The sequence below is a fragment of the Dreissena polymorpha genome, chromosome 12, assembly GCF_020536995.1.
Source record: "Dreissena polymorpha isolate Duluth1 chromosome 12, UMN_Dpol_1.0, whole genome shotgun sequence".
Lineage (NCBI taxonomy): Eukaryota > Metazoa > Mollusca > Bivalvia > Myida > Dreissenidae > Dreissena > Dreissena polymorpha.
This window is the reverse complement of record NC_068366.1, coordinates 53,804,311-53,827,896: the sequence shown is the minus strand read 5'-3', so window position 1 is coordinate 53,827,896 and position 23,586 is coordinate 53,804,311. Positions and strand designations below refer to the sequence as shown.

The window sequence follows — 23,586 nt, the reverse complement described above, 5'->3', positions numbered from 1 at the left end:
TTTTTTTTAAAGCTGTGAATTCAAGATTGGTCATTTTATCATGGAATATTGTTCATTTTATCATGGAATATATTTTTCAGGTATAGTGTTCGGAATATTTTAATATATAAATCCGCAATCACTTCCCTGTTTCTAAGGGCACAGCGCTTTATGAAAATGAACTCATTTCTTTAACTCGATTACAGACAATCCCATTAAATTAATAAATTGACACTTGCAATAAGCCTTCACCGCGCAATTAAAGCTATAATATCGCCAATATTACGGCTAGCATTTATAAACACTAATTTCGCTGTCTATTCTTCCCCCGGCCCACGGTTCCAGACTCGAGCGGCATCTCTAATCGCAACTTGTCGCGCACTAATTAATGCAGAAGACCATAAAACACGCGCTATTTACGCCCTTTCAGATCGCCATTACTGCTACCGTTATTTTCTCTCAAATGACTCCGTAGGCTCTTCAGAATATCGACTTTTTGGGGAATCCCCTTTATGCACTAGAAATAATTGCCTCCATGTTTGCCTTATTGTAAAGTCAAAACGGTCCACCATCTTCATTTTTTTCTGATTCAAGTCGCGTTTGTGGCGTTTCTGAACCTTTTAACGTGATTTAAGAAAAAAAACTCGTACGTCGATATACGTAGATATACGTGTATGTATGACGTAATTGTTCAAATACATGTTGTTGGTTAATTTCTCAAACGAAGTCGTATGATTGTTTTGAGCTAACATTTGGACAAAAGTATCCATATATTGATTGAGAAATTGACAAACAACATGTATTTGAACAATTTGTCATGCATACATGTATATTTACGTATTTATGTTACGCAAGTTTTCCAAAATATCTTTACAAGTACATTGTATCTTGCATACACTCATACAAATATCGATAGATTGTTAAATATTGCTAACAATGGGCCGTTCATAAGAACTATTTTCTTAATTAGCGAATACCGGTAATGGCAATATGTTTTAATAAACATGGCTAAAAATAGAGCATATTGGTCTACCCAACTCTTTTTGTGAATTTGTTTTACTAAAAATAAATTATTTCCCACGTAAATAAATGGGGTACGTTGTAATAATTGTGTGCAATGCAACCAACTGTTGTTTAGTTTAGTTTAAACCTATTTATTTTAGCTCGATTGCATCGAAAGCCTAAGGCTTATATAAACGCTCTCGAGTCCGTTTCCTGGGCCTAGAACCAGTACTTGGTGTCTTTGGGGGAGATCTAAAGAACGCTCCCGCGGTGGGGATCGAACCCGTGACCTCCCGGTCGCTAGGCGGACACCATATCCATTACACCACGGCGACCTTGATTAGTGTGTTGTTTAGTGTGTTTTTACCTGAGCAGTTTTATTTATGAACATTATGGCCAAACGTCAGGGTAAATTGTTTATGTCGCTGGGCTTTAAATTAAGTACAACATGGGAAAATGGAATCGTCTTCTGACTTTAATCAGTTAAACATTTCCCTCGAGTTTTTTATGCGCGTTATTTTAAGAACACAGATTACATCGATAACACTAAACGGCGCAACATGTTTCTAATTTCACTTGCAACTTCCGCTTATCAGTGCGAATTAACAAACGTAATTAAAGCAACTGTGTTCTTGGTTCCGTGCGGACACGAGGCTATCGCGAGGGTTAATAGCATCGCCATGTGAGGGTGATAACAAGCGCGGATATCAACGTCGAGAACCCGGGGTGATCGAGGGCGCTTCAAAACAAGCCACTGGGGCTTTGAAAACCTCTCGAGACAACATGATTGTAGTTTGGAGATATTTTGTGTCGTACTTTTCTTCAGAATTCTGTATAGTGGTATTACTGTCGTCTTTAGCAATAATTCACAGATATATCTATTCAGTTATAAATATAAACATTTATTTTTATTTAGGGTTTAAATGAAATTTTGAAATAAGCTTTTCAAAGAATGTGTCATTATAACATAGAGCTATATATTTAACCATATTAATTGCAATAATAACCGTGGCTTTTCATTAGTACGAATACGTGTATTTTAAAATACATAATTAATTAATCGTTGCATACTTTCTAATTGAACTATTTATATCCATTCATAAAAATCAACCACATTCCTCGCGAATTCTTCACCAATATTAAGTATTCCTATTCAAATTGAAATTTATCGAAACTCCCGATTGAAACACCTGTGTATGAAGTGCGCAATGTCCATTTTATCCCAAAGTGAGGAATGTTTACATTGCGGCCGCCAATCGCCAATACCCGGTACTGCCCTGACACCCTTATTTCGAAGATTGCGGGTGGTCTTTAATTGTTAGCATGATATTAAAATGCTTCCGCTAGAGACATAGGCTATGGTGCAAAAGTGGAAAATATATCATTTATGTTTTATAACCAATATAATTTAAGACAGCTTTAATACTCAAAGTTTGAGCTGTTTTCAGTTCTCAGTCGCACAAAAAGAAGGAATTCAGGAAATTACCACTAAATGACTAATATACAACAGCAACAACAACAACAACAACAACAATAATAATAATAATAATAATAATAATAATAATAATAATAATAATAATGATAATAACGATAATAATAATAATATAAAAATACGTTTTCCTAAATTTATAAACGATAGTCTTAAGAAATTGCATTGGATCGTCGTGTTTCAGTCTTGATTGCTTACTTTTTGGTATATATTATTGAAACATTTATTTGTGTATTTGTTCCCAGTGTCTAGAGCAAAAAGTTGATACAATATGATTGGATGAAACGCACAAAAATATTAAACAATGATTTGGTAGTATTATATCTAAGCGCTAGAGCCTTGACAAATACTATCAAGCGCTTCCGGCACATTGATCCAAGCGCCCAAAGTGACGTCGTTGTCGCGGATGTCAACGCTGAAAGAGAGCCGCGGTATGCACGTGTTCTTCGGACCTGACAGTTGACCAATCCATCAAAACTGGCGCTTCTTGAGCGACATAATTGATTTTTAAAGTCTCCTAAATCCACTAAATTACCATTTTATTGTGACGTTTTGTTATTTTTTCTGAGGGCTTTTATGTTTATTATTTCGAGAGCCTCACTTTCACTTTTCGCTGACCCCTATTGAGCTCTTAGGACGGTGTTGGACATTGTTCCAGTGGTATTAAAGGACGGGCACTGTCGCGTTGAGTTTAATGCTGTGCAAATTAAGCATTATGTGTGCTTAATTATCCCATTTATGCCTAGTGGACTCTCCCACCCTTCTAGAGTTGATTAATTTATTTCACAAAATTAGGGATGTCTAGTATATTTATTTCTATATTTAGAATATTTCTTACAGAAATTCCTTTAAGCAAACAGCGAAGACCCAGATGAGACGCCGCATTATGGGGTCCACGCTGTTTGCCAAGGCATTTTTTTTCTAGACGGTAGGCATAAATGGCTCAAGCATTAAAGACTGCTCATGAAATATATTTTTTTAAGTTTATCAAACTCATATACAGTGTTGATAATACACAATATTTTAATAAATCATGCATTGTTGTAATGTAATGGAATATAATATTTTTCGTATGGCTTTTCTGTGGAAACTATATAAAACTTTGCACTTAACATAATAAATGTTATCTTATTATTATTTTAATCAATATAATATTAATATAAATATACGGTAATATGATCACAATATGATAGTCCTTTACGGAAGGGCACTGTGACATTAGTACATGCTTTTAGCTAGCAACACATTCGCGGAGATTGTACTTCAAACAAGCCGCATCTTGTCTTTTCGAATTAAACGAAAGAAACTCGCCCAATCAACTACAAAGGGCCCGGTCGCCGGGATTATCAAAGGCATTCGGATGACTTCGGTTCGTTTGCAGTAAATTGGCCACACCGAGCGAGCGTTGAATAAACATTATGTAAATTACAACTCGCAATTAAATACCATTTCGATGTGACACTTGCATCATAAATAAATTGTTTAAACAAAGTGTAACCCAATATAGTAGGCGTACCCAGGTCCGATGTGCGTTATTTGTCTCGGTGCATTTATGTGTAATGTGAGGTGTGTTTAATTTAACCCATTTATACCTAGTGGAATCTCCCATCCTTCTAAATTTGATCAATTTATTTCCAAAATTAGGGATGTTTAGTATACTTATTTCTTTATTTAGAATATTGTTTACAGAAATTCCTTAAAGCAAACAGCGCAGACCCTGATGAGACGCCGTCTCATCTGGGTCTACGCTGTTTGCCAAGGCCTTTTTTTCTAGACACTAGGCATAAATGAACTAAAAAACACGACACGCAAATGGCATTGACATATTGTTGGCATTAAAAGGAAAGAAAGCTAGAAAAATAATAAAGAATTAGGTATCAACCGGACAGATTTAATCAATGAAACTCGACGTCTGCAAGTTGATTAAAACACAGAAAGCACAGAATGTTTACATTCACCAAAATGGTTTCTTTTTTAACAATAAGAACAGACATAAACTATGCGTTATTCGAACTTTCGTACCTAACACAAGAAAAATACAACATCCTTTCTTTTAGTTATTTCACTTTCAGACGACTGACAACCAAACACACGAAAAGCGTGTCTTATAAAAATGAACATGCGTGATTTTATGAGAGAACTTGTTTGATCAAAAGCATGATTAACAGTATGTTACAAACTAACCAGACACCATATTTGTACTACTAGTAGCACTACTTGTTTCATCGTGGAAGTACGGTCCTGAAATAGTTAGACGTAATATATAATAAGTTGAAACTTGAAATGAGCAGCAAAGGCTAATATTAACCCTTTGCATGCTGGGAAATTTGTCGTCTGCTAAAATGTCGTCTGCTGAATTTCTAAAATTAGCATTTTCTTCGATTTTTTTCAAAGAATACTATCAGAATAGCAAACAGTTTGGATCCTGATGAGACGCCACGTTCTGTGGCGTCTCATCTGGATCCAAACTGTTTGCAAAGGCCTTCAAAATTCGGCTCCAGCACTGAAAGAGTTAAAAAAAGACAGCATTGACCCAATTTTAAAACGAATTACAAAACTATAGTTTACATTCGTAATCGTAGATACTCATGTTTTCACTGCTTATTAATCTCTCACCTCGTTCGATAAACGATGTAAGGCGTCGCTTCCTGGTGCGTTCACAAGAGGTCGCGCGATCACTCACACATAAGCAGAAACCACGTCATGCACGAGTTTATCGTGTGAAGCATTCTGTAATCATCGTGCTTGTCTAATGAGCAGCGTTGACAGGCTTATGACTCGAGGAGGTTTCCTGTACGCATTAAACACGGAGTTAAACAACGTTTGCTAGATAAATGGTTTGATTGCGACTTCATGAATGCGCCATCAACGTGCTATCAAATGTTTGAAACGTGTAGGACTTGTCGGAACCGAGATTTTAGACCATAGATTGAAAATGTTTATTGAAATAAAAATGTTACATTTCGATTATTAATCCGCTTTTTAATTATAGTAGATATACAATTTAAGCAGGTATAATCACAACCATCTGGATGCATTTCGCAATTTTGTGATACTTCTTGTTTAGCGTACAAAATTGTAAGTATTCAATTTCACGACCGGCAAAAATGTTTATGCCAACTTTTAACCATTTTTATTTTTTTTCTTAGTATTTCTGGTAGCGTTGTCGATCATTTTTGCTTAACCCATTTATGCCTAGCGTCCTGAAAAAAGGACATTGCAAACAGCGTAGACCCAGATGAGACGCCGCATAATGCGGCGTCTCATCTGGGTCTGCGCTGTTTGCTTAAATGAATTTCTTTATGGAATATTCTAAATATAGAAATAGATATACTTGAAACCCCTAATTTTAGAAATAAATTGATCCAATTTAGAAGGATGGGAGAGTCCACTGGGCATAAAATGGGTTAATTCGATCATGTACGAACGATGAACTTTTACACGCGAAATAATATTGAATAGAGAATTGGAAGATTGCCGTCATTGAAAAAAAACCGTATACAAATGGGATTTAAATTGTAAATAGTACAAGTTACCAATAAAATTTTTTTAGCCTATCTACCTAACCTTTTTCGGCAGTTTTACAGAGGCACACCATTTTGGCCTCAAAATGTTATTGTTCTGAAATAAGTATATTCGTTTAGCAATAATGGTATTTACTTACTACCGGTAATTATTATTTAAAATCACTGTATTTTTCTGATTTCTGTAGGGTTGGGAGACCAGTGGGGTCAGGTCCCGTCCAAACACAGGACCCCTCTAGAAAAGGAGTTAGGATCACACTTGCTACAGGTAAGGTACTAGAACACGTACTGAGAGACCAATAGCGAGAGGGCTGGGGAGTGTTCGAGTAATTGAGGTCGAAAAACATTGTGGAATTCATTTTAGTTGTTCGCCTCGAAAACTACACATGCTTTGATATAAACCATAGATGAAGGGTAATTATTCGAAAGTACTACGATTTACCAAATCGCACTATATTCACCGACTCAAAAAGAAGTACGTATTCATTCTTATTTTGTGTGGTTTCGTTCATTAGCTTTATCGTTTATCAAATGTATACAAATACATTCGTGAAATTTTGAAAACATTTAAATAACCCTGTCAAGTGCATTAAAAAGATCATTAATAGATTTACATTATTCGCGGATGAATATAGAAAGAGCTATATATTAAGCATTTGAAGTTATTCATGCGGACACCAGAAGGACTATAACCCTGAAACAACAGCAAAATCAACAACATAACTGAACATTGCATCGACATTGCTTTTAGACACGCTCTAAAAAACTTCTTCTATGTAAAGTTAAATGTCAATCAGCGCTTTTATAAATATAAATATAAACACAGACAACCCTTTCACCAGCTAACGTTTGAATGGCCGTTCCGACAAAGATAAATGTCACATGAAAGCTACAATTCTACGAAAGGTTGCATTGTCAAAAAACAAGCGCTTAAACGAAAATCGCGGATTTTCTACGTACGCATCTGACGGAATGTCGGAATTGATTCGTGACTATGCATAAAATGTTCTTCCGCATCTCATTTTCATTTCGCGTCCGAAAATCACTCGTTAATTGTACGAATTATTCGGTCGTTGTCAGACACCAGGAGGAAGGGGACGATGTCAACGGGTTTTCGGTGATACGCCATAATTGGAAATTGATCGCATTCACAGGACAAAGTTTCCCCGCCCAAACCATTTCTCAAGCCAATCGAACGGCGCATGAAATGGAAATTCGACATTTCATGCGTGACTGGCCCCCGTTAACAATATTTGTAGAGTGTACATTTTAACATTTGTTATATTAAGTCGTTCTGACATTGTGGCATGAGTGCGCAAAATTTTAAGTGTTAGTATCATACAAGTAGTAAAAGTAGTGTAAGTGGTAGTATAAGAATAATGATAGTAGCGGAAAAAGTAGTGGTAGCAGTTGTTCTATTAGTGGAAAAAGTAGTAATAGCTGTATGTTGATAAAAGTAGTGTAATAGTAATAGCAGAAGTAGTGACGTGGTCATTGATGTTTTTGTTGTTTTAGATTATCTTAATTTTGTAAAAGAAGAAGAGCTTCATTGATAGAGAAAGTCGAGTGTGTATAATGCGGACTCCATCAATTTGTCGGGGCCCATATCAAACCACTTTAGCCTGCCGGCGTGGCAAATCAGGCGTGGCAGATATTGCCCTAAAAGAGCACTATAATTCACTAAGAACCTTTAAAATCCGATCAAACGATTAATTCCATAATGACACCATGCTAAAGTTTAGACAAAAACCGGAACTCGGCCGACAGAATTTCCGATTTTACAGCGATATGCGCAAATTGATTTCGCGCGCAAGCAGATAATATTTTTCTAGCGTCGTTGGCGTTTTGCCTCAATCAATGTTCTCGTGGACAATCTGACATTAATAGCTACGCGTGATGGAACATGTTTTATGTGATTCGTTTCGGATGACGTTAGTTTCGAATTTTTGAAGGCATCGTTTTGGTATGAAATCTGTTGTTTTATGTGCCTTTTTTATTGCCGGTACAGCAAGATTCGATATTATACATAAGCAAGCAAACCTAAGACTATGTATATTTAATGATGCGTTCCGTAGGTTTATTTCAGATTCTGTTTTTTTAACTATATAATTGTGGATATACTGGTTTATTATTTCTATCTACAGATTACAGAATGGTTCATATTCGTGCTGGTTTATTAGTCCTATCTATACATTTCAGACACTAGACGGGTTCATGTTCGTGCTGGTTTATAGGTCATATCTATACATTTCAGACACTAGATGGGTTCATGTTCATGATGTTCGTGCTGGTTTATGGGTCATATCTCTACAGTTCAGACACTAGACGGGTTCTTATTCGTGCTGTTTTATTAGTCATATATATACATTTCAGACACTAGACGGGTTCATATTATTCCAATCTATACATTTCAGACACTTGACGGGTTCATAGTATTCCTATCTTAACATTTCAGACACTAGACGGGTTCATATTATTCCTATCTATACATTTCAGACACTAGACGGGTTCATAGCATTCCTATCTATTCATTTCAGACACTAGACGGGTTCATATTTGTGCTGGCGCCTGATGGCAAGATCATGTACATCTCGGAGACGGCGTCAGTTCACCTCGGCCTTTCACAGGTAGTGCTCTGGACGGGTTTCTCACTTTTTAGTACGGGGTTTGCACTATTTTGTGGTTTACACGCATTAGTACGGGGTTTACAATGTTTTTGGATTTTTTTTGCTTATCACGTTACACTGGGTTTGTGAGTTCACACTTACAAGATTAGAACGATCTTAACATCTTTTTTTAGCGCTTAGTCACTTAAATTCGACGTAATTTAATTTCGACATATTTCTGCAATATACTCTCCCAGTGCAGAAAGCAGTGCTTAAAATCAGAATTCTAAGCTGAAATATGACGTTACGCAATATTGTAACACCATCAAATTCCATTGTCACAAATAACGCTCATTAAAGGGGCCTTTTCACAGATTTTGGCATATTTTGAAGTTTGTCATTAAATGCTTTATATTGATAAATGTAAGCATTGGATCTTAAAAGCTCCAGTAAAAAATCAAGAATAAAATATAAAAAAAGGAAAAAAAACGTAGCCGGTACCAGGGCTCGAACCAGTGACCCCCGGAGTCCTGGAGTTAGTCTGAAGTAAAAAATTAGCCCTCTCGGCTATTCCGCCCGGTATACACAGATTAAGTATTTTATACCTTATATAAGCAATCTTCGTAGTTTCGTAAATTTAAACGACAGCAACAGAACTCTCCAAATTATTCAATCGTTTCGCGTTGCAACGCTTTATAATTTTTAGGTTTTCAAATCGTCAAAAGATACATATAATGGCTATATTGGACTATGGTAAATGTTCAGTAATACTGTTTCCTCACAAATATCATAACCAAAACGAAAATTTGCGAATCTGAAACAACTTTTTTTTCAATTTTGTCGATTTACCAAACCGTGAAAAGATCCCTTTAAGGAACAATCAACAGTTAAGCTCCATAAACATTGTGTTTGTTTTTTACGCGAGTTCGCTCCTTGTGCAGAGCTGAAAGATACAGATTAACGATGAAGCACTTCGAACATAATGTATTATTAGTATTGGGTCCAAGTGCAGTATGCATTACTCCAAAAACGCGGGGAAAAGGCTGTTTTTGAATGGTATGCCATTGTTAGGAATGAGACGATAACGCTACAATATATTGACATTTTGCCTCTAAAATGTCGAATTTTGCTGTTTTTGACTTTGTGTGCTGAGCATCGTTTAAGATGGTTCATTATGGAGTTCTTACTTTCTTTAGAGCGTTTAAATATTATGTTCATGTTATATTTATTAATTAGTGATACCGGTGCGTGCATAAATGTGAAACTGAGTCACCCTAACATCGTGTCACAAACCTCTTCCAAGGATCTACCCGTATACATTTCGGTGATAAATTTCGTTTAAAATATTCATTGGACTCACCAAAATTAGCATTGATTCAAATTCTCCAATTTGCATTTTGACCACATTGACAGCAATGAATGAAACACACAAAACCACTACAATGAATGTATTACCGTTAAAAAATCGGTGAGAAAAACACACACAAATAACTAGGGAATTTTAGAGTTACGTTATTAACCTAAGTTCTTAAGACCGCGACGTTAATGGGACTGAACATTATTGAACCCAATCATTTTTTACAGTTCATAATCCGCTTGCTGATAAAAGTTACTGACTTTACAATTTCATAATATTGTTCTGTTTAATGACTCACTCGTTCAGATTTACTTTACGCATTGACATCGTGGTTCTGTTTCATTAAAGAGGTAATTAAAAAAACGTGAGCGTTACGTTTTTATTTTTCTCCATTACTTATCGTATTTGTTAACCCCTTTAATAATGTTTTCTACGACAAGTCTCCAATAATCTATATATCTATAATAATGTATATTTGTGGTTATAATAAACCTGTATATGTGGTAAAATACCCAAAGATAGCATGAACATCATATTATGTTTACCTTTGTCTATTCGCCAGGTGGAATTAACCGGAAGTTCAATATACGAATACATCCATCCAAACGATCACGATGAAATGGCCGCCATATTGACATTTCAACAACCGTGTAATCCGCATCTTGTGAGAGGTAACCTAACCTTAGGAAAACGGGGTGTAGGGCATTTTCATAATGTACCGTCCCAGATTAGTTTTTGCAGTATGCACAGGCTCATCAGGGACGACAGTTTAAACCTAGACAATTCAAAGTGTCGTTCCTGATTAGCCTGTTTGGGACTACATCGGCTGATCTGGGACGACACTTCATGAACATGCATTAAGCCCCGTTGTATACGAGCGTGTCTCAAGTATTAATAATGTATATTAAAAACACATCAAATGAAAATTTTCGTCACAACAATTGCTAGTTAAAATTGGTGGAAAAAATCACATAAAATGGTATGTTTGCCAGCTAAAACAAACACGTATAAAACAGCACATCACAGATATCAACAACAACATACAAAATCGTCCTTACAAAGCACGAAAACCTCCCTTTTAAAACAGATTCTTGTTTGTTTAGTTAATGCAAGTATTTTATCGGACATTTTAACCCATTTATGCTTAGCGTTTATAAAAATATGCCTTGACAAACAGCGTAGACCCAGATGAGACGCCGCATGATGCGGCGTCTCATCAGGGTCTGCGCTGTTTGCTTAAAGGAATTTCTATAAGAAATATTCTAAATATAGAAATAAATATACTAGACATCCCTAATTTTGGAAATAAATTGATCCAATTTAGAAGGATGGGAGAGTAGGCATAAATGGGTTAAGTTTAGTCATTATTTTCAGATTATGAGGTGGAGCGCTCTTTCTTTATTCGCATGAAATGCGTTCTTGCCAAACGGAATGCTGGCCTGTGTTCAGGAGGTTACAAGGTGGGACTTAAAAAGAAATCACATTTACGTGTATATATTAGTCTCTCTGAGAAAACGGGGTTAAATGCATGTGCGTTAATTGTCATCTTAGAATACCGGTAGCCTGTGCAGTCCGGAAAGGCTAATCAGGGACGACACTTTTCGCCTTAGCTGAATGTTCGCAAAGAAGAGACTAACTTTAAGCACACAATACCATAACAGCGGAAAGTTTTGTCCTTGATTAGCCTGTGCACATTTTAATGCCATTTAAAAAAGTCCCTTTAAGTGAAGATTGTTGTCAAACTATGTTGATATGCTTTTACAATCACGGTCTTGTCCAATACTTGCTAACGCTTTCGACACATACATAGTACATATGTGACAAAACACATCATATTCTTCACAGATGTGTAAAATAAATTTGGTTTTATAAAAATGTTATAAAAATGTCAAAATACAGAAAAACAGAGCCTATGTTACAATACGAAATTAGTAAATAGTACATAAATGAAAGTTGAACTGGGAAAACGTATTTATTATAAAATATATTTATGATATGAGAAAATATGTTTTTTTAAATGAACCAGCATGATCTATCTATCCCTCCCCAGGTGATACACTGCAGCGGGTACCTGAAGATGCGCACGTGCGCGATGGAGCTGCCCCCATACGAGGCTCCCGGGGGTTACATCCAGAACGTGGGCATGGTGGCAGTGGGCCACTCCCTGCCGCCGAGCGCCATCACGGAGATCAAGATGTTTAACAACATGTTCATGTTCCGCGCTAGCCTTGACCTCAAGCTCATATTCCTCGATGCAAGGTGGTTTTTAATTTGATCGGTTCACTGATTGTGTAATCAATCAATCAAACAATATCTCAATCTATATCTGTATCTTTTTATATAGCTGCATATATAACAGTTCGTCCGTCCGTCCGTCCATCCATCCATCCATCCATAAATCCATCCATCCATCCATCCATCCATCCATCCATCCATCCATCCATCCATCCATCCATCCATCCATCCATCCATCCATCCATCCATCCATCCATCCATCCATCCATCTATCTATCCATTCATCTGTTGATTATTTATGAATATTTGAAGTACACGCATTCAAACGAGTTTTAACGTCTAGTACGTTGCATACATCATAATTCAGTAATCCGCAATACGAATAGTATAATATTGTGTAATCTGTAATTTGTATAACTATCGGGTGTTATATAACTTACAATGGTCGTTATTTGCAGGGTCGGCCAGTTGACGGGATTTGAGCCACAGGAGCTGATAGAGAAGACCCTCTACCACCACATACATGTCTGCGACATAGTAAACATGCGCTTCGCCCACCAGACCCGTGAGTAACCGCCCTTTAGTCATCTCGATTTCACGCGAGTTACCGCCTCGGAGTTATATAATTCGTTAGAGAAACTCTTATGGAGTTATCTAAGCTCATGCGCGTTTTTTTTACTGCCTTTGATCTGCCATTTTGGCACTTTAATACCCTGAGCTACGGTAATTTACTTGTCTTTACTGCGCCCTGCATTGTTCTTTGCTTGTGAATAAATAATCGAACAGGTTTTCCTTGTTCATAGGTTTTTAGTTGATGGGAAAATCCGTCGGATAATATCATTAACGTTGTCCTTCTTATATGACGTTAACATTTCTTTGATATCCCATACTTATCGAATGCGGAAATACGTGAAACAACACGTACCGTATTGAAAATGATTGCAGATAAAAATTAATGTCCGAACATAAATATTTACAAAAAAGCACACAAAAGTATACGGTATCTGGATTTCCATAGAAATTAATTTGCCAATATACGAAAATTAATTTAGCATTTTGTCTTGTACAATATGCGCAATGTTTCTATATCTACAAAGAACGCGATATGCGAATATTTATTAGCGTATTCGCAGCGGGTTTAAATACCTAACAAGTTACATTGCAACAAAAGTTATCATAAATCTTACCCACTTATCAACTGGCATTCTTAACTAGGCTCAGAGGAAGGATTACCGCTACAATGTGTTATTACCCCGAGGATACGGCGTTCAAAACCCGAGCGCCCGTTGCCGCGTTGGCTGTGAGTCAATGCAAATTTATTTAAGTGTATTTGTTGATTTTTGAGTACCAATTCCTCCGTCGAACAGATGCGATATGTTCAGACTTCAATCCAACTAATCATTGAAAAGTTGCGGATTTGGAGCGGATAAGATTTTCACACGTAGATAAGTAATTTGGACCAAAATCGTAATGAAAGAAAAATGTAAAACACCTGTGAGCTATTATTTCGCCATATTCGAGCACAGGCGGGTTAGAGACTCTAGAAAATCAACGCGATAGCTAGGGCGTCGCGAAAATATTATTGGATTGTACACGGTGACGGTGTTGCCTTATTAAAACACATTGTTTGTGTCGCACGTGCAAAGTCTGTGGTTCGGGTGAGATTAGCCCGAACAGTATGGTGTCCGGTTTATGATGCGAGTTATGACTTTTGATAAATTCGTGTTTAGGTTTATTAATTAAAACATGTTTTTCGTTGTTTACCGATGTTACTTTGACTTCAAGTTTTGCTTTTTAATCTTGTTGCAATGTTAGACCCCTGCGGCTTCATCGTGAAGTTAAGGTTACGTCATGTGAATAAATTCCTGACCCCTAACAATAATTCGCCGACAGAATAAAAAATATTAAATTATGCTCTTGAGAAAGAATTGAAATGCAAATATAATAAATGGACATGCTTAGCGTTGTTAGTGACGATAAAAATCCGCTTTGCATGCAATATTTGTGTTTATCTTTCAGTCTGTGGTTCTCCGATCGAAATTTCTCACCGGATCGGCCGAATTACTGCGTATTTTATCGGAAGTTTTCCTTTAAATTTTGATCAAAATGAATTTGTTTTGAAAAATAAGTACCATGTTACAAAATTCTAATACGTTTCTCAAATCCAAAAATTGTTTATCTGCTATACATTTTGCATATAAATTAAGTTTATCAGGAAGTAATCGTTAATGTGTCCTAAATTTGCCAGCTATCAAGCTGTCTTATTGGGTTATACGGTCTTATTGAGGTCGTCTGCAAAGGCTTTCGGGAGATTGAACCGCATGCACTAACTTTTCTTCGCAGGTTACAAAGCACTAATAATCTTAATAATCCAACGGCGATTAAGTCACTGAAATCTAAACATTGACACTTTGTACTCTCAAATAGTTTGCACAAAAAGGCCTACCAAGTTAGATGTGTCATGAATATAGTATACAGGGTGCAGAATCAACGGGGTTTTCAGGGATTTACACACGGGCTGGACAGAATGTAAACACACCATTAAGAGCTTTAATTTTGCAAATATCTCAAGTTATTTCTCAAGTCAAGAAATTCATTTGTAGAAATCTTTAGTGCATTAACGACAGTTTTTCATTGCAGTTATCTTAAGGCATGAGAATACATCATTGAATACGTCTGAAATCGGCGACAAAATTTCACATTGCGGGAAGCATAACCGTATAAATGAATGCAGTACACAGAGGATTTTTTTTAACAACAACGCATGCTTATTAAATAAAGTAGTTCTGATGTAAGCAGCATAAAGATCTGTCTTTTATGCACTAACTGAAATTCTTAAGAAAGATTGTTTTAAAAAGTTATTTGAAAAAAGTACCACCTACAGGTTCCCCACAACGTCACGTGATCCTGCACCCTAGTATACCCCAGAGTTATCCTCTGTGTCCTCTGTGTCTTCCATATCTGAAATGTGGCACTTGTGACGGCAGTGGTACCGTTACTTGCAACCTACAGGGGAGGTAACCGCTGCGTGTAGTTTGGCACAGCCGGTTAAAAAAACTCTTAGAAAGAGATGAAATGTAAAATGTTCTGACTTGGCGTTATTCTAAACCGTTTCAGTGCTGCTGAAGGGTCAGGTGACGACGCGCTACTACCGATTCATGTGCAAGAGCGGGGGCTGGGTGTGGATGCAGAGCTACGCGACCATTGTGCATAACAGTCGCTCCTCGCGACCGCACTGCATCGTCAGCGTCAACTATGTGCTCAGGTGGGTTGCTAGGTTTCATGCGGGCTGTTAGCATTAAATGTCTTGAGTGGGTAATTTCGACTTGTTTATCCCATTTATGCCTAGTGGAGTCTCCCATCCTTCTAAATTGGATCAATTTATTTCCAAAATTAGGGATGCCTAGTATATTTATTTCTATATTTAGAATATTTCTTACAGAAATTCCTTTAAACAAACAGCGCAGACGTAGATGAGACGCCGCATGATGCGGCGTCTCATCTGGGTCTACGCTGTTATCCAAGACCTTTTTCTAGACGCTAGGCATAAATGGGTTAAACATTAAGGATAGATATTCAATAATGAATTAAAAATAAAAGTTGTTTGTCAGAAACGACTGGTTTTTGTTTATCTTTGTTACTTATGTTAGACCGTTTTTTGGCTGTGTAATTCCGATGTATTAGGAAAACAAGATGTGTTTGTGAAACACTATGCATAGCGAATTGTTGCACACAAACACACGGTTTTGGGTCTTTGTAAAATGTACATATGTACTTCGAATTTTTCAGCGAGGTGGAAGCACTTCCATTGAGAACCCATATCGAGCAGACGGCAGTGAAAGAAGCGGGAGAATTCGGGCTTCAGGAACGGCAAAAATTAGGCAAATCCAGAACTCCAAAATCGAAACACAGACAATCACCTTATCCCGGACTTAATGATAGCAGAGAGTTTTCAAACGATTTTGAAAATGGATTTAAAAACGATTTGTTGGACATTGGCCCACCGGTGCAGGCGTTTCAGGTATTCCATATTCGCCATCTTTAGTGACGCATGCGCATGACGCATTCGAACGCTACAACTCAATGTATTCATCGTATTCTAGTTTAGTGCCCGGATCTCAAATGTTCAAGGATTGTGCGTATAGTTACAGTTCAACGACGCAGCCTCATTTTGATAGCGGAGGGCAATTTCGTTCCGTGTGTGACGATCGGCTTATGCCGAGGGATAGCGTGGAATTCCTGCACTTACCCACGAATACTTGTGACGAACCCAAACTGGATGAGACAATTCATCTTACGCCATTAGCCCGAGAAATTAGGGGTTCCGGTCAGTGTTCGCGAAGCAGTAGTCGTAGTGAAGCAATTATGTCCAGCAATAGGTCCGAGTCGTCTGCTTCGGATGTTGACGTCACTTCCGATGATCTCGACGTCAGTAAATTAGATAAGCCTTGCTTAAACTTATCGAAGGAACGCTCTGGTGTTCCAAATGAGGCCATTCCTCAATCAGTCATAATGCGCATGCCAAATCACAGTCAATCTTTTTCTCCGTCCCTACGGTATAGCTGCGACTTCAACAAATCTAGTTTGTCTAAGTCACCGCGTTCTGCGCATGTGCGCGCGCAGGTAGAAGCAGTCAAATATCCTTCCGACCAAGAAAATAGTCCCAGAGTGAATTTCTTTTCTGACTCGACAGATAAGATTTACGACGGTATAAAACAAATGAATTCAAAAGGAATTAATGAGGATCCTCTTATGCAGTGTCTAAGGAACGGATATAACTACGATGCGTATAATTCTGGTCAAATTTACCCCTCGCAAGCGCTGCAAAATAAACAATATGGCGTGATTCCTCAGGCGGGCTACACTAGTGTTATAGTGGACGCACAGCAATATCAAATGGCGAATGGATTTGTGCACTGAAATATAATGTCGAAATGGTTCAACAAAATGTTAAAAAAATCACGTCCGACAATATGTTAAATTTACTGAATGTTATATGATGTTCTATTGTTTAATAGTAAAAACTATTTATTAAAACCAGATTGATATATTTATATTCTGAAATGATTAGTTGAAATATTTATTCAAGTTGATTCGGAATATTCTACACTCTAGTATATTATTTTTAATTTGACTAATTTGCTCATTATACAAATTTTATCTTGTTTGTATTTCAAAAAATTATATCGACTTCCCAGTTTCGTACAAACACAACCTAAGTTATGAATTATGATTACACAGAAACATATTTACATGTTATTCTTTAGAATGATCAATATAAGGGACACATTCTGTACTTTTCTTGAATACGTTATTGAAGTAATAAATTATCAATTAAATATGTATGTATTCTAATAACCATTTCGCCTTCTACAGTGCAATTGTGTTTGGACAGGGCCAATCAAATATGATTTTACAAACACATTATCATATATTCGCGATGTATTTTAAACAGAAATTGTGATTATTGAATTATACACGTAATGTAATTTATCCCAACGCCTTTGTAAAATAACAAATGTTTTTTTTATTCGAGTAACACTGTCCTAAACATTTTGGTGATGCACATGTTATATTTCGTTTAAAAACTAACAAAGTGATACCATGAATAACAAATCAAATTCAACTTTTCATGTACATTAATGTATGTATTCGTTTCCTTTTATCAAGGGGCAGAATCAACGGGGTTTTCAGCCGTTTACACACGGGCTGGGCAGAACTTTATTTTTGCAAATATCTCAAGTTATTGAAATACATTTGAAAAAATCTTTAGTGCATAAAAGACAGTTTTTCTTGCAGTTTGTGCCGATGTCTTCAATGGCGTAGCTGCTATTAGGCACAGCGGACCCGGGCCTACAATTTTTGTTTGAAACATGAGAAAATAAAAATGCTTCAACTTCAAAAAACGCTCGCTTTAAAATGTTGACCCTGAGGGGGTGAGGTGTTAGAAATCTGCATTTCATATTGACATATTCCTCAGACAATTGATTCTGGTCGTGTTCAAAGGAACAAATCGTCCACGAGAAGCACCATGTCAGGTGAAAAGCTATCTGATTTAGGACTCCTACACATTCACGGGGTCGGATGTTTCGATCGATGAGATCATCAACACATTTGCCTCGGTTAAGTGTAGAAATATTGATTTCATGGTATTGATGCACTTGTTAGAATAATAAGTGTAATAGATCGAATATAAGTAAGTTTTACACTCAACACGTTACGGTGACGTTATAGACATGCAGACAGAATTATTGGAAAGAATTCCCATGGTTTGACCTGTGAATAAGTGGAGTGTTACACTTTTAAATGTTTCTCTGTTCCATATTGTTTGAAAATTTAATTCTCTGGATAAAAGATACTAGGTTTTTGTATTAATACAGTAAAATTTAGTTCTCTGACATTGAGATAAAACAGTAATAAAAAAAGGCAAAAGTCTTATATTTTCTTATCTTAGTATTTGTCTAGATGTGCTTTAAATCTCACCACAGGATTTATAGGATTTAAAAATTGTAATGGGGAGGACCCCCAGACCTCCCTTTTTATGTATCATATCCGGGCCTACAGCTAGCTACGCCCCTGGTCTTACGGTATAAGAATAATACTTTAAATACGTCTGAAATCTTTGACAAAATTTTACATTCCATGAAACATAACCGTGTAGTACATGTACATGAACAAGAACAAAGGCTTATTAAATAAAGTAATTCTGATGTATTTCATATTGCCATAATCATCATAAAAACCTGTCTTTTGTGCACAAGTTGAAATTCTAAGAAAAGTTGTTTAAACAAGTTATTTGAAATAAAGCACCACTAATAACCGTCGTGTTAAAATCCATTAAAGTTAAATGGGGAACCCCACAAAGTCGCATGATCCTGCACCATGTTTATTGTACAGACGAAATGATTTATTCATACAGTACACCTACAGCAAACGTTGATCGAACAACTGTGATTCCTAATGATAAAGTTATTGGATTTTTATTTTCGGAAGTATTCAGTGATGAGACCTTATTTAAAAATATGCTGCTGCAAATTGTCATAATATTGCGTGCTTAACTTAAATGGGCAGTTCGTCGTTTGTCAAGATTAAATGTCGCACAATGTGATAAATATGCATACAAATGATCAATAAACGATGGTTTTGTTGTTAGCAGTTAACAGTATCACATTTACAAAAGTTCAATATAAAGAAAATAACTTTCCCTGTGCCAATTTCGTGTTAATAACCCCTTTAAATCGTCTTTATATGTTAATTTCTTGTTGAGAATTATGTTGCCATGATGTACGATAATGTGATTACGTACCAATAAAGAGATTGAAAATAGACTCACACAGTATCATATTTATCTTGTTAGTATATATGAGCCTTGTTCTGAGAAAACTGGGACTTATGCATGTGCGTAAAGTGTCGTCCCAGATTAGCCTGTGCAGTCTGCACAGGCTAATCAGGGACGACACTTTCCGCTTAAACTAGATTTTCGGTAAAAAGGGACTTCATTTAAACGAAAAATACCATTAAAGCGGAAAGTTTCGTCCCTGATTAGCCTGTGCGAACTGTGCACAGGCTAATCTGGGAAGACATGTACGCACATGCCTTAAGCCCAGTTTTCTCAGAATAAGACACATATATATGAGGAGCTATTCCAAGTTGATCATCCGAATTAACTACTCACCTAATAAGTACGTTCAAACAAAGAATGACCATTTTTGAACGTACACATGAAGTGTTTTTGTATAAACAACATCAATCCGTTGTTCATTTACCAAAAATTATCTCTCTCGATAAATAAGGTGGCAATTGCACTTTACCGGTACTTAAAAAAGAACGGAAAAGCGTATCCTAACCCTAACCCGCAACACCTAACACCTAGAACGCAACACCTAATAATCCTTTTTATCCTATATGTTTCCTTTGTATCGGTGGCTACCGCCCCCGAACACCCCCGCTTTGTTGATAGTTGTAAACAACTGCGTACCGGTAAAGTGCAATCTAGCCTAAATTAGTTTAGAAACTAGTAATCGCAGACTAAAGCTCGGGACAATGTTAGATTGAATATGGTTTATCTTGATCGTTAACACCTACTAGTATTGTTCCTGAAATCTCACTAAAAGTCGTCATTTAAAAATGTTCATGTTTCAATTATTAATAAATCAGGAGACCCTTTTGTGTGTTTTAATACAATAGTTAGACTACTATGTTTAAAATTATTTCAGTAGAGTAAAAATTAGGAACTAAAACCTGAAAATGGACTTAAAAAGCTAAAATAGTTAAAATGTAGTGGTTTTTAACCTACATAAACTGTAAAAAATAAATAGTGGTTTTAACCTAAAATCACACTGCGATCATTGCATTGTTTGTTTAAAGTGATCTTTTATGCAATTGTATATATGCGAACAATATTTGAATATTATAATGATCACATGTCTTATGAATCTAATTAAATCAAATTATTCTAGAAATCAGCAGTTGTGTGTGTGATTTTAATCATTTTATTCATTTCCACCCAAAATCACCAATTATTGGCCTCAAAACTTGCAATAAGCACTAGTGGGCTCTCGGACCATCACCACCAAAGGTAAAAACGTTCTGAGTAATATACCGGTCGAAGAAAGCAGTAGCCTATCCCCATGTACACACGAAGAAGCAGATACAAGACTCTTACTCCATGCGAATCATGCTGCCAACCACAACAAAAAAAATCCTAATACGAACAGTTGATACAGATGTAGTTGTCATAACTACATCAGCTTTTCAACATATGAATGTAGAAGAACTTTGGATAGCATTTGGCACAGGAAAACAGTAAAGATATATACCTGTACATAAACTGTGTAATGTTCTTGGTCAGGATATCACGAGCGGTCTATTGGCATTCCATGCATTTACTGGATGTGACCAGACCTCAGCATTCAGTGGTAAAGGTAAACAAGAGGGCCATCAGGCCCTAAGGCGCTCACCTGAAAGCCAAAGGAACTAGACTATTCTGGAAAAAATGCAAGCTGATTCATGAAGATTATTTTGGACCAAAAAAGTGACTTTTAACATGTTTTTTTTTATATTTGACCTTGTGACCTAGTTTTTGAGCTCATATGAACCAGCTTCAATCTCTGGCAAAATTTCATTGGGACAAATGTTCTGACCAAGTTTCATGAAGATTGGCCAATACATGTGACTAATATAGTGTCAACAAGTTTTCACTAAAGCCATATAAGGACAACTGCCCCCCCCCCCCCTGGCGGCCATGTTTTTCAACGAACCATAACCATTTTCAAACTCACTCGAGCTATTGTTAGAACAAATGTTCTGATCAAGTTTCATAAAGATTGGATAATAAATGTGACTTCTAGAGTGTTAACAAGGTTTTGTAGTAAATAGCCATTTAAGGAAAAATGCCACGCCCCCTGGCGGCCATGTTTTTTAACTGATCTTAACCATTTTTTAACTTAGCCCAGATATTATTAGTTCAAATATTCTGACCAAGTTTCATGAGCATTGGACCACAAATGTGACTTCTAGAGTGTTAACAAGGTTTTACCATACAGTAAAGCCATATAAGGAAAACTGCCCCGCCCCGTGGCGGCCATGTTTTTCATTCAACTGGAACCTTTTTCGAACTCGTCCAAGATATTATTGGGACACATGTTTTGACCAAGTTTCATGAAGATTGGACTAAAAATGTGACTTCTAGAGTGTTAACAAGGTTTTACTATAGCCATATTAGGAAAACTGCCACGCCCCCTGGCGGCCATGTTTTTCAACCAACCGGAAAATATTTTAAAACTCGTCCAAGATATTATTGACACACATGTTCTGACAAAGTTTCATGAAGATTGGACTAAAAATGTGACTTCTAGAGTGTTAACAAGGTTTTACTATAGCCATATAAGGAAAACTGCCACGCCCCCTGGCGGCCATGTTTTTCATCCAACCGGAATTTTTTTTTGAACTTTTCCAAGATTTTATTTGGACACATGTTCCCACCAAGTTTCATGCAGATTGGACTAAAAATGTGACTTCTAGAGTGTTAACAAGGTTTTAATATAGCCATAATTATAAGGAAAACTGCCACGTCCCCTGGCGGCCATGTTTTTCAACCAACCGGAACCATTTTCGAACTCGTCCAAGGTATTATTGAGACACATGTTCTCACCAAGTTTCATGAAGATTGGACAATAAATGTGACCTTTAGAGTGTTAACAAGGTAAATGTTGACGACGCACGACGGACAAAAGGGTATTTTGTGTGATGATACTCACGCCCTCTTTGTTTAAAATTATTTTGCATAAGAAAACAATACCGTTGTGTGTGTATGTGATTGTGTTTTTTTGTTTTGTTAGTTGTTGTTTTGTGTGGGGAGGGGTTGTAGGGGGAGCGGATATTATATCTTAACAATACTGTAAGTATTCTTTAATACATGTAATTGCACAAACTTGATGTACACAGACTGAAAGGCGCTTCACAGTTTCACAGTGCTTGTGCATCTGGTCATTTAACCTTGCATTCAACTTCCATCGTTTTGAAATCAAATCTCAGTGTTGCCGACGCAATGTTTGATTAGCTTAGGCGGCGCAATGCACAGCTGCTAACTTTAATAATGACCGCGTTATGAAAAAACTTTTTCCGCTTTAAAGTAAACAGGATGTAAATATATTTAAATCACTAACATGGCTTTATTTCAAATTAAAGATTCAAGTTATCTTCAGCTGGATTCACTTATTTAGTATAGTTGTTATTGATGCAAATATGTTCATTATCCTTGTATTCGAACCAATATGGGTGATTAACAAATAAAGATCTTTCGCATGTAATGAATGTTAAGCATTAAAAGAAACAACAACAAACAACACAGGAGAATACATTAAACATACACAGTGGAAGGCATGAGCGACGTTCATAGTTCAGCATGAACGCATCTAGTTTTATTATATCAGTTAAAACGATGATCTACTCCCCAAAGTAAAACATCACTACGCGTAAATCAGAAATGTCGGACTTTTCTGCCAAATATTTATTTTAGAGGCCGATTAAAATATCAGATCTATGAATTAGGATTTGTACATTATTAATTCGCAATATTGATAACTATTTGAAGTGAATTCATCATTAAAAAAAAATAAATTATTTCATGCACTTAATTATTTTAGTAACCAATTCGACACAATAGGTCTGTTTCAATACCCGATCAAAAAAACTAGTCAGGAAATCTTCTGACACCATAATGAACGAGAATTTAAAAGAAAATGCGAAAAAGAATTAATGTGACAGAAAACTAATATTGCAAATTAGACCACGCCCCCAAAATAATCAGGCGAACCTTATTGATTTATAAAATCTAAATACTCGTAATATCTTAGGACCGCGACTGTCAAAACCAGTCAGTCGCATAATGGA

The 23,586-nt window shown here is 36.5% G+C and overlaps 1 protein-coding gene across 3 annotated transcripts in view; it reads left to right on the top strand.

The window, feature by feature from the left end:
• The window catches only part of LOC127852789 (single-minded homolog 1-like), a 36,239-nt gene extending 16,719 nt beyond the window's left edge, over positions 1-19,520 (top strand). For 2 of the 3 annotated variants that reach the window (XM_052386767.1, XM_052386768.1), the window contains exons 3-10: positions 6,183-6,262; positions 8,532-8,624; positions 10,520-10,628; positions 11,332-11,417; positions 12,008-12,216; positions 12,651-12,757; positions 15,310-15,457; positions 15,982-19,520. In XM_052386767.1, the coding sequence (XP_052242727.1) occupies positions 6,183-6,262; positions 8,532-8,624; positions 10,520-10,628; positions 11,332-11,417; positions 12,008-12,216; positions 12,651-12,757; positions 15,310-15,457; positions 15,982-16,237 (1,088 nt within the window). In that variant the 3' untranslated portion in view covers positions 16,238-19,520. The remainder of the gene's footprint in view (positions 1-6,182; positions 6,263-8,531; positions 8,625-10,519; positions 10,629-11,331; positions 11,418-12,007; positions 12,217-12,650; positions 12,758-15,309; positions 15,458-15,981) is intronic. The other variant, XM_052386770.1, reaches the window with a different exon arrangement.
• The last annotated feature ends 4,066 nt before the right edge of the window (positions 19,521-23,586 follow it).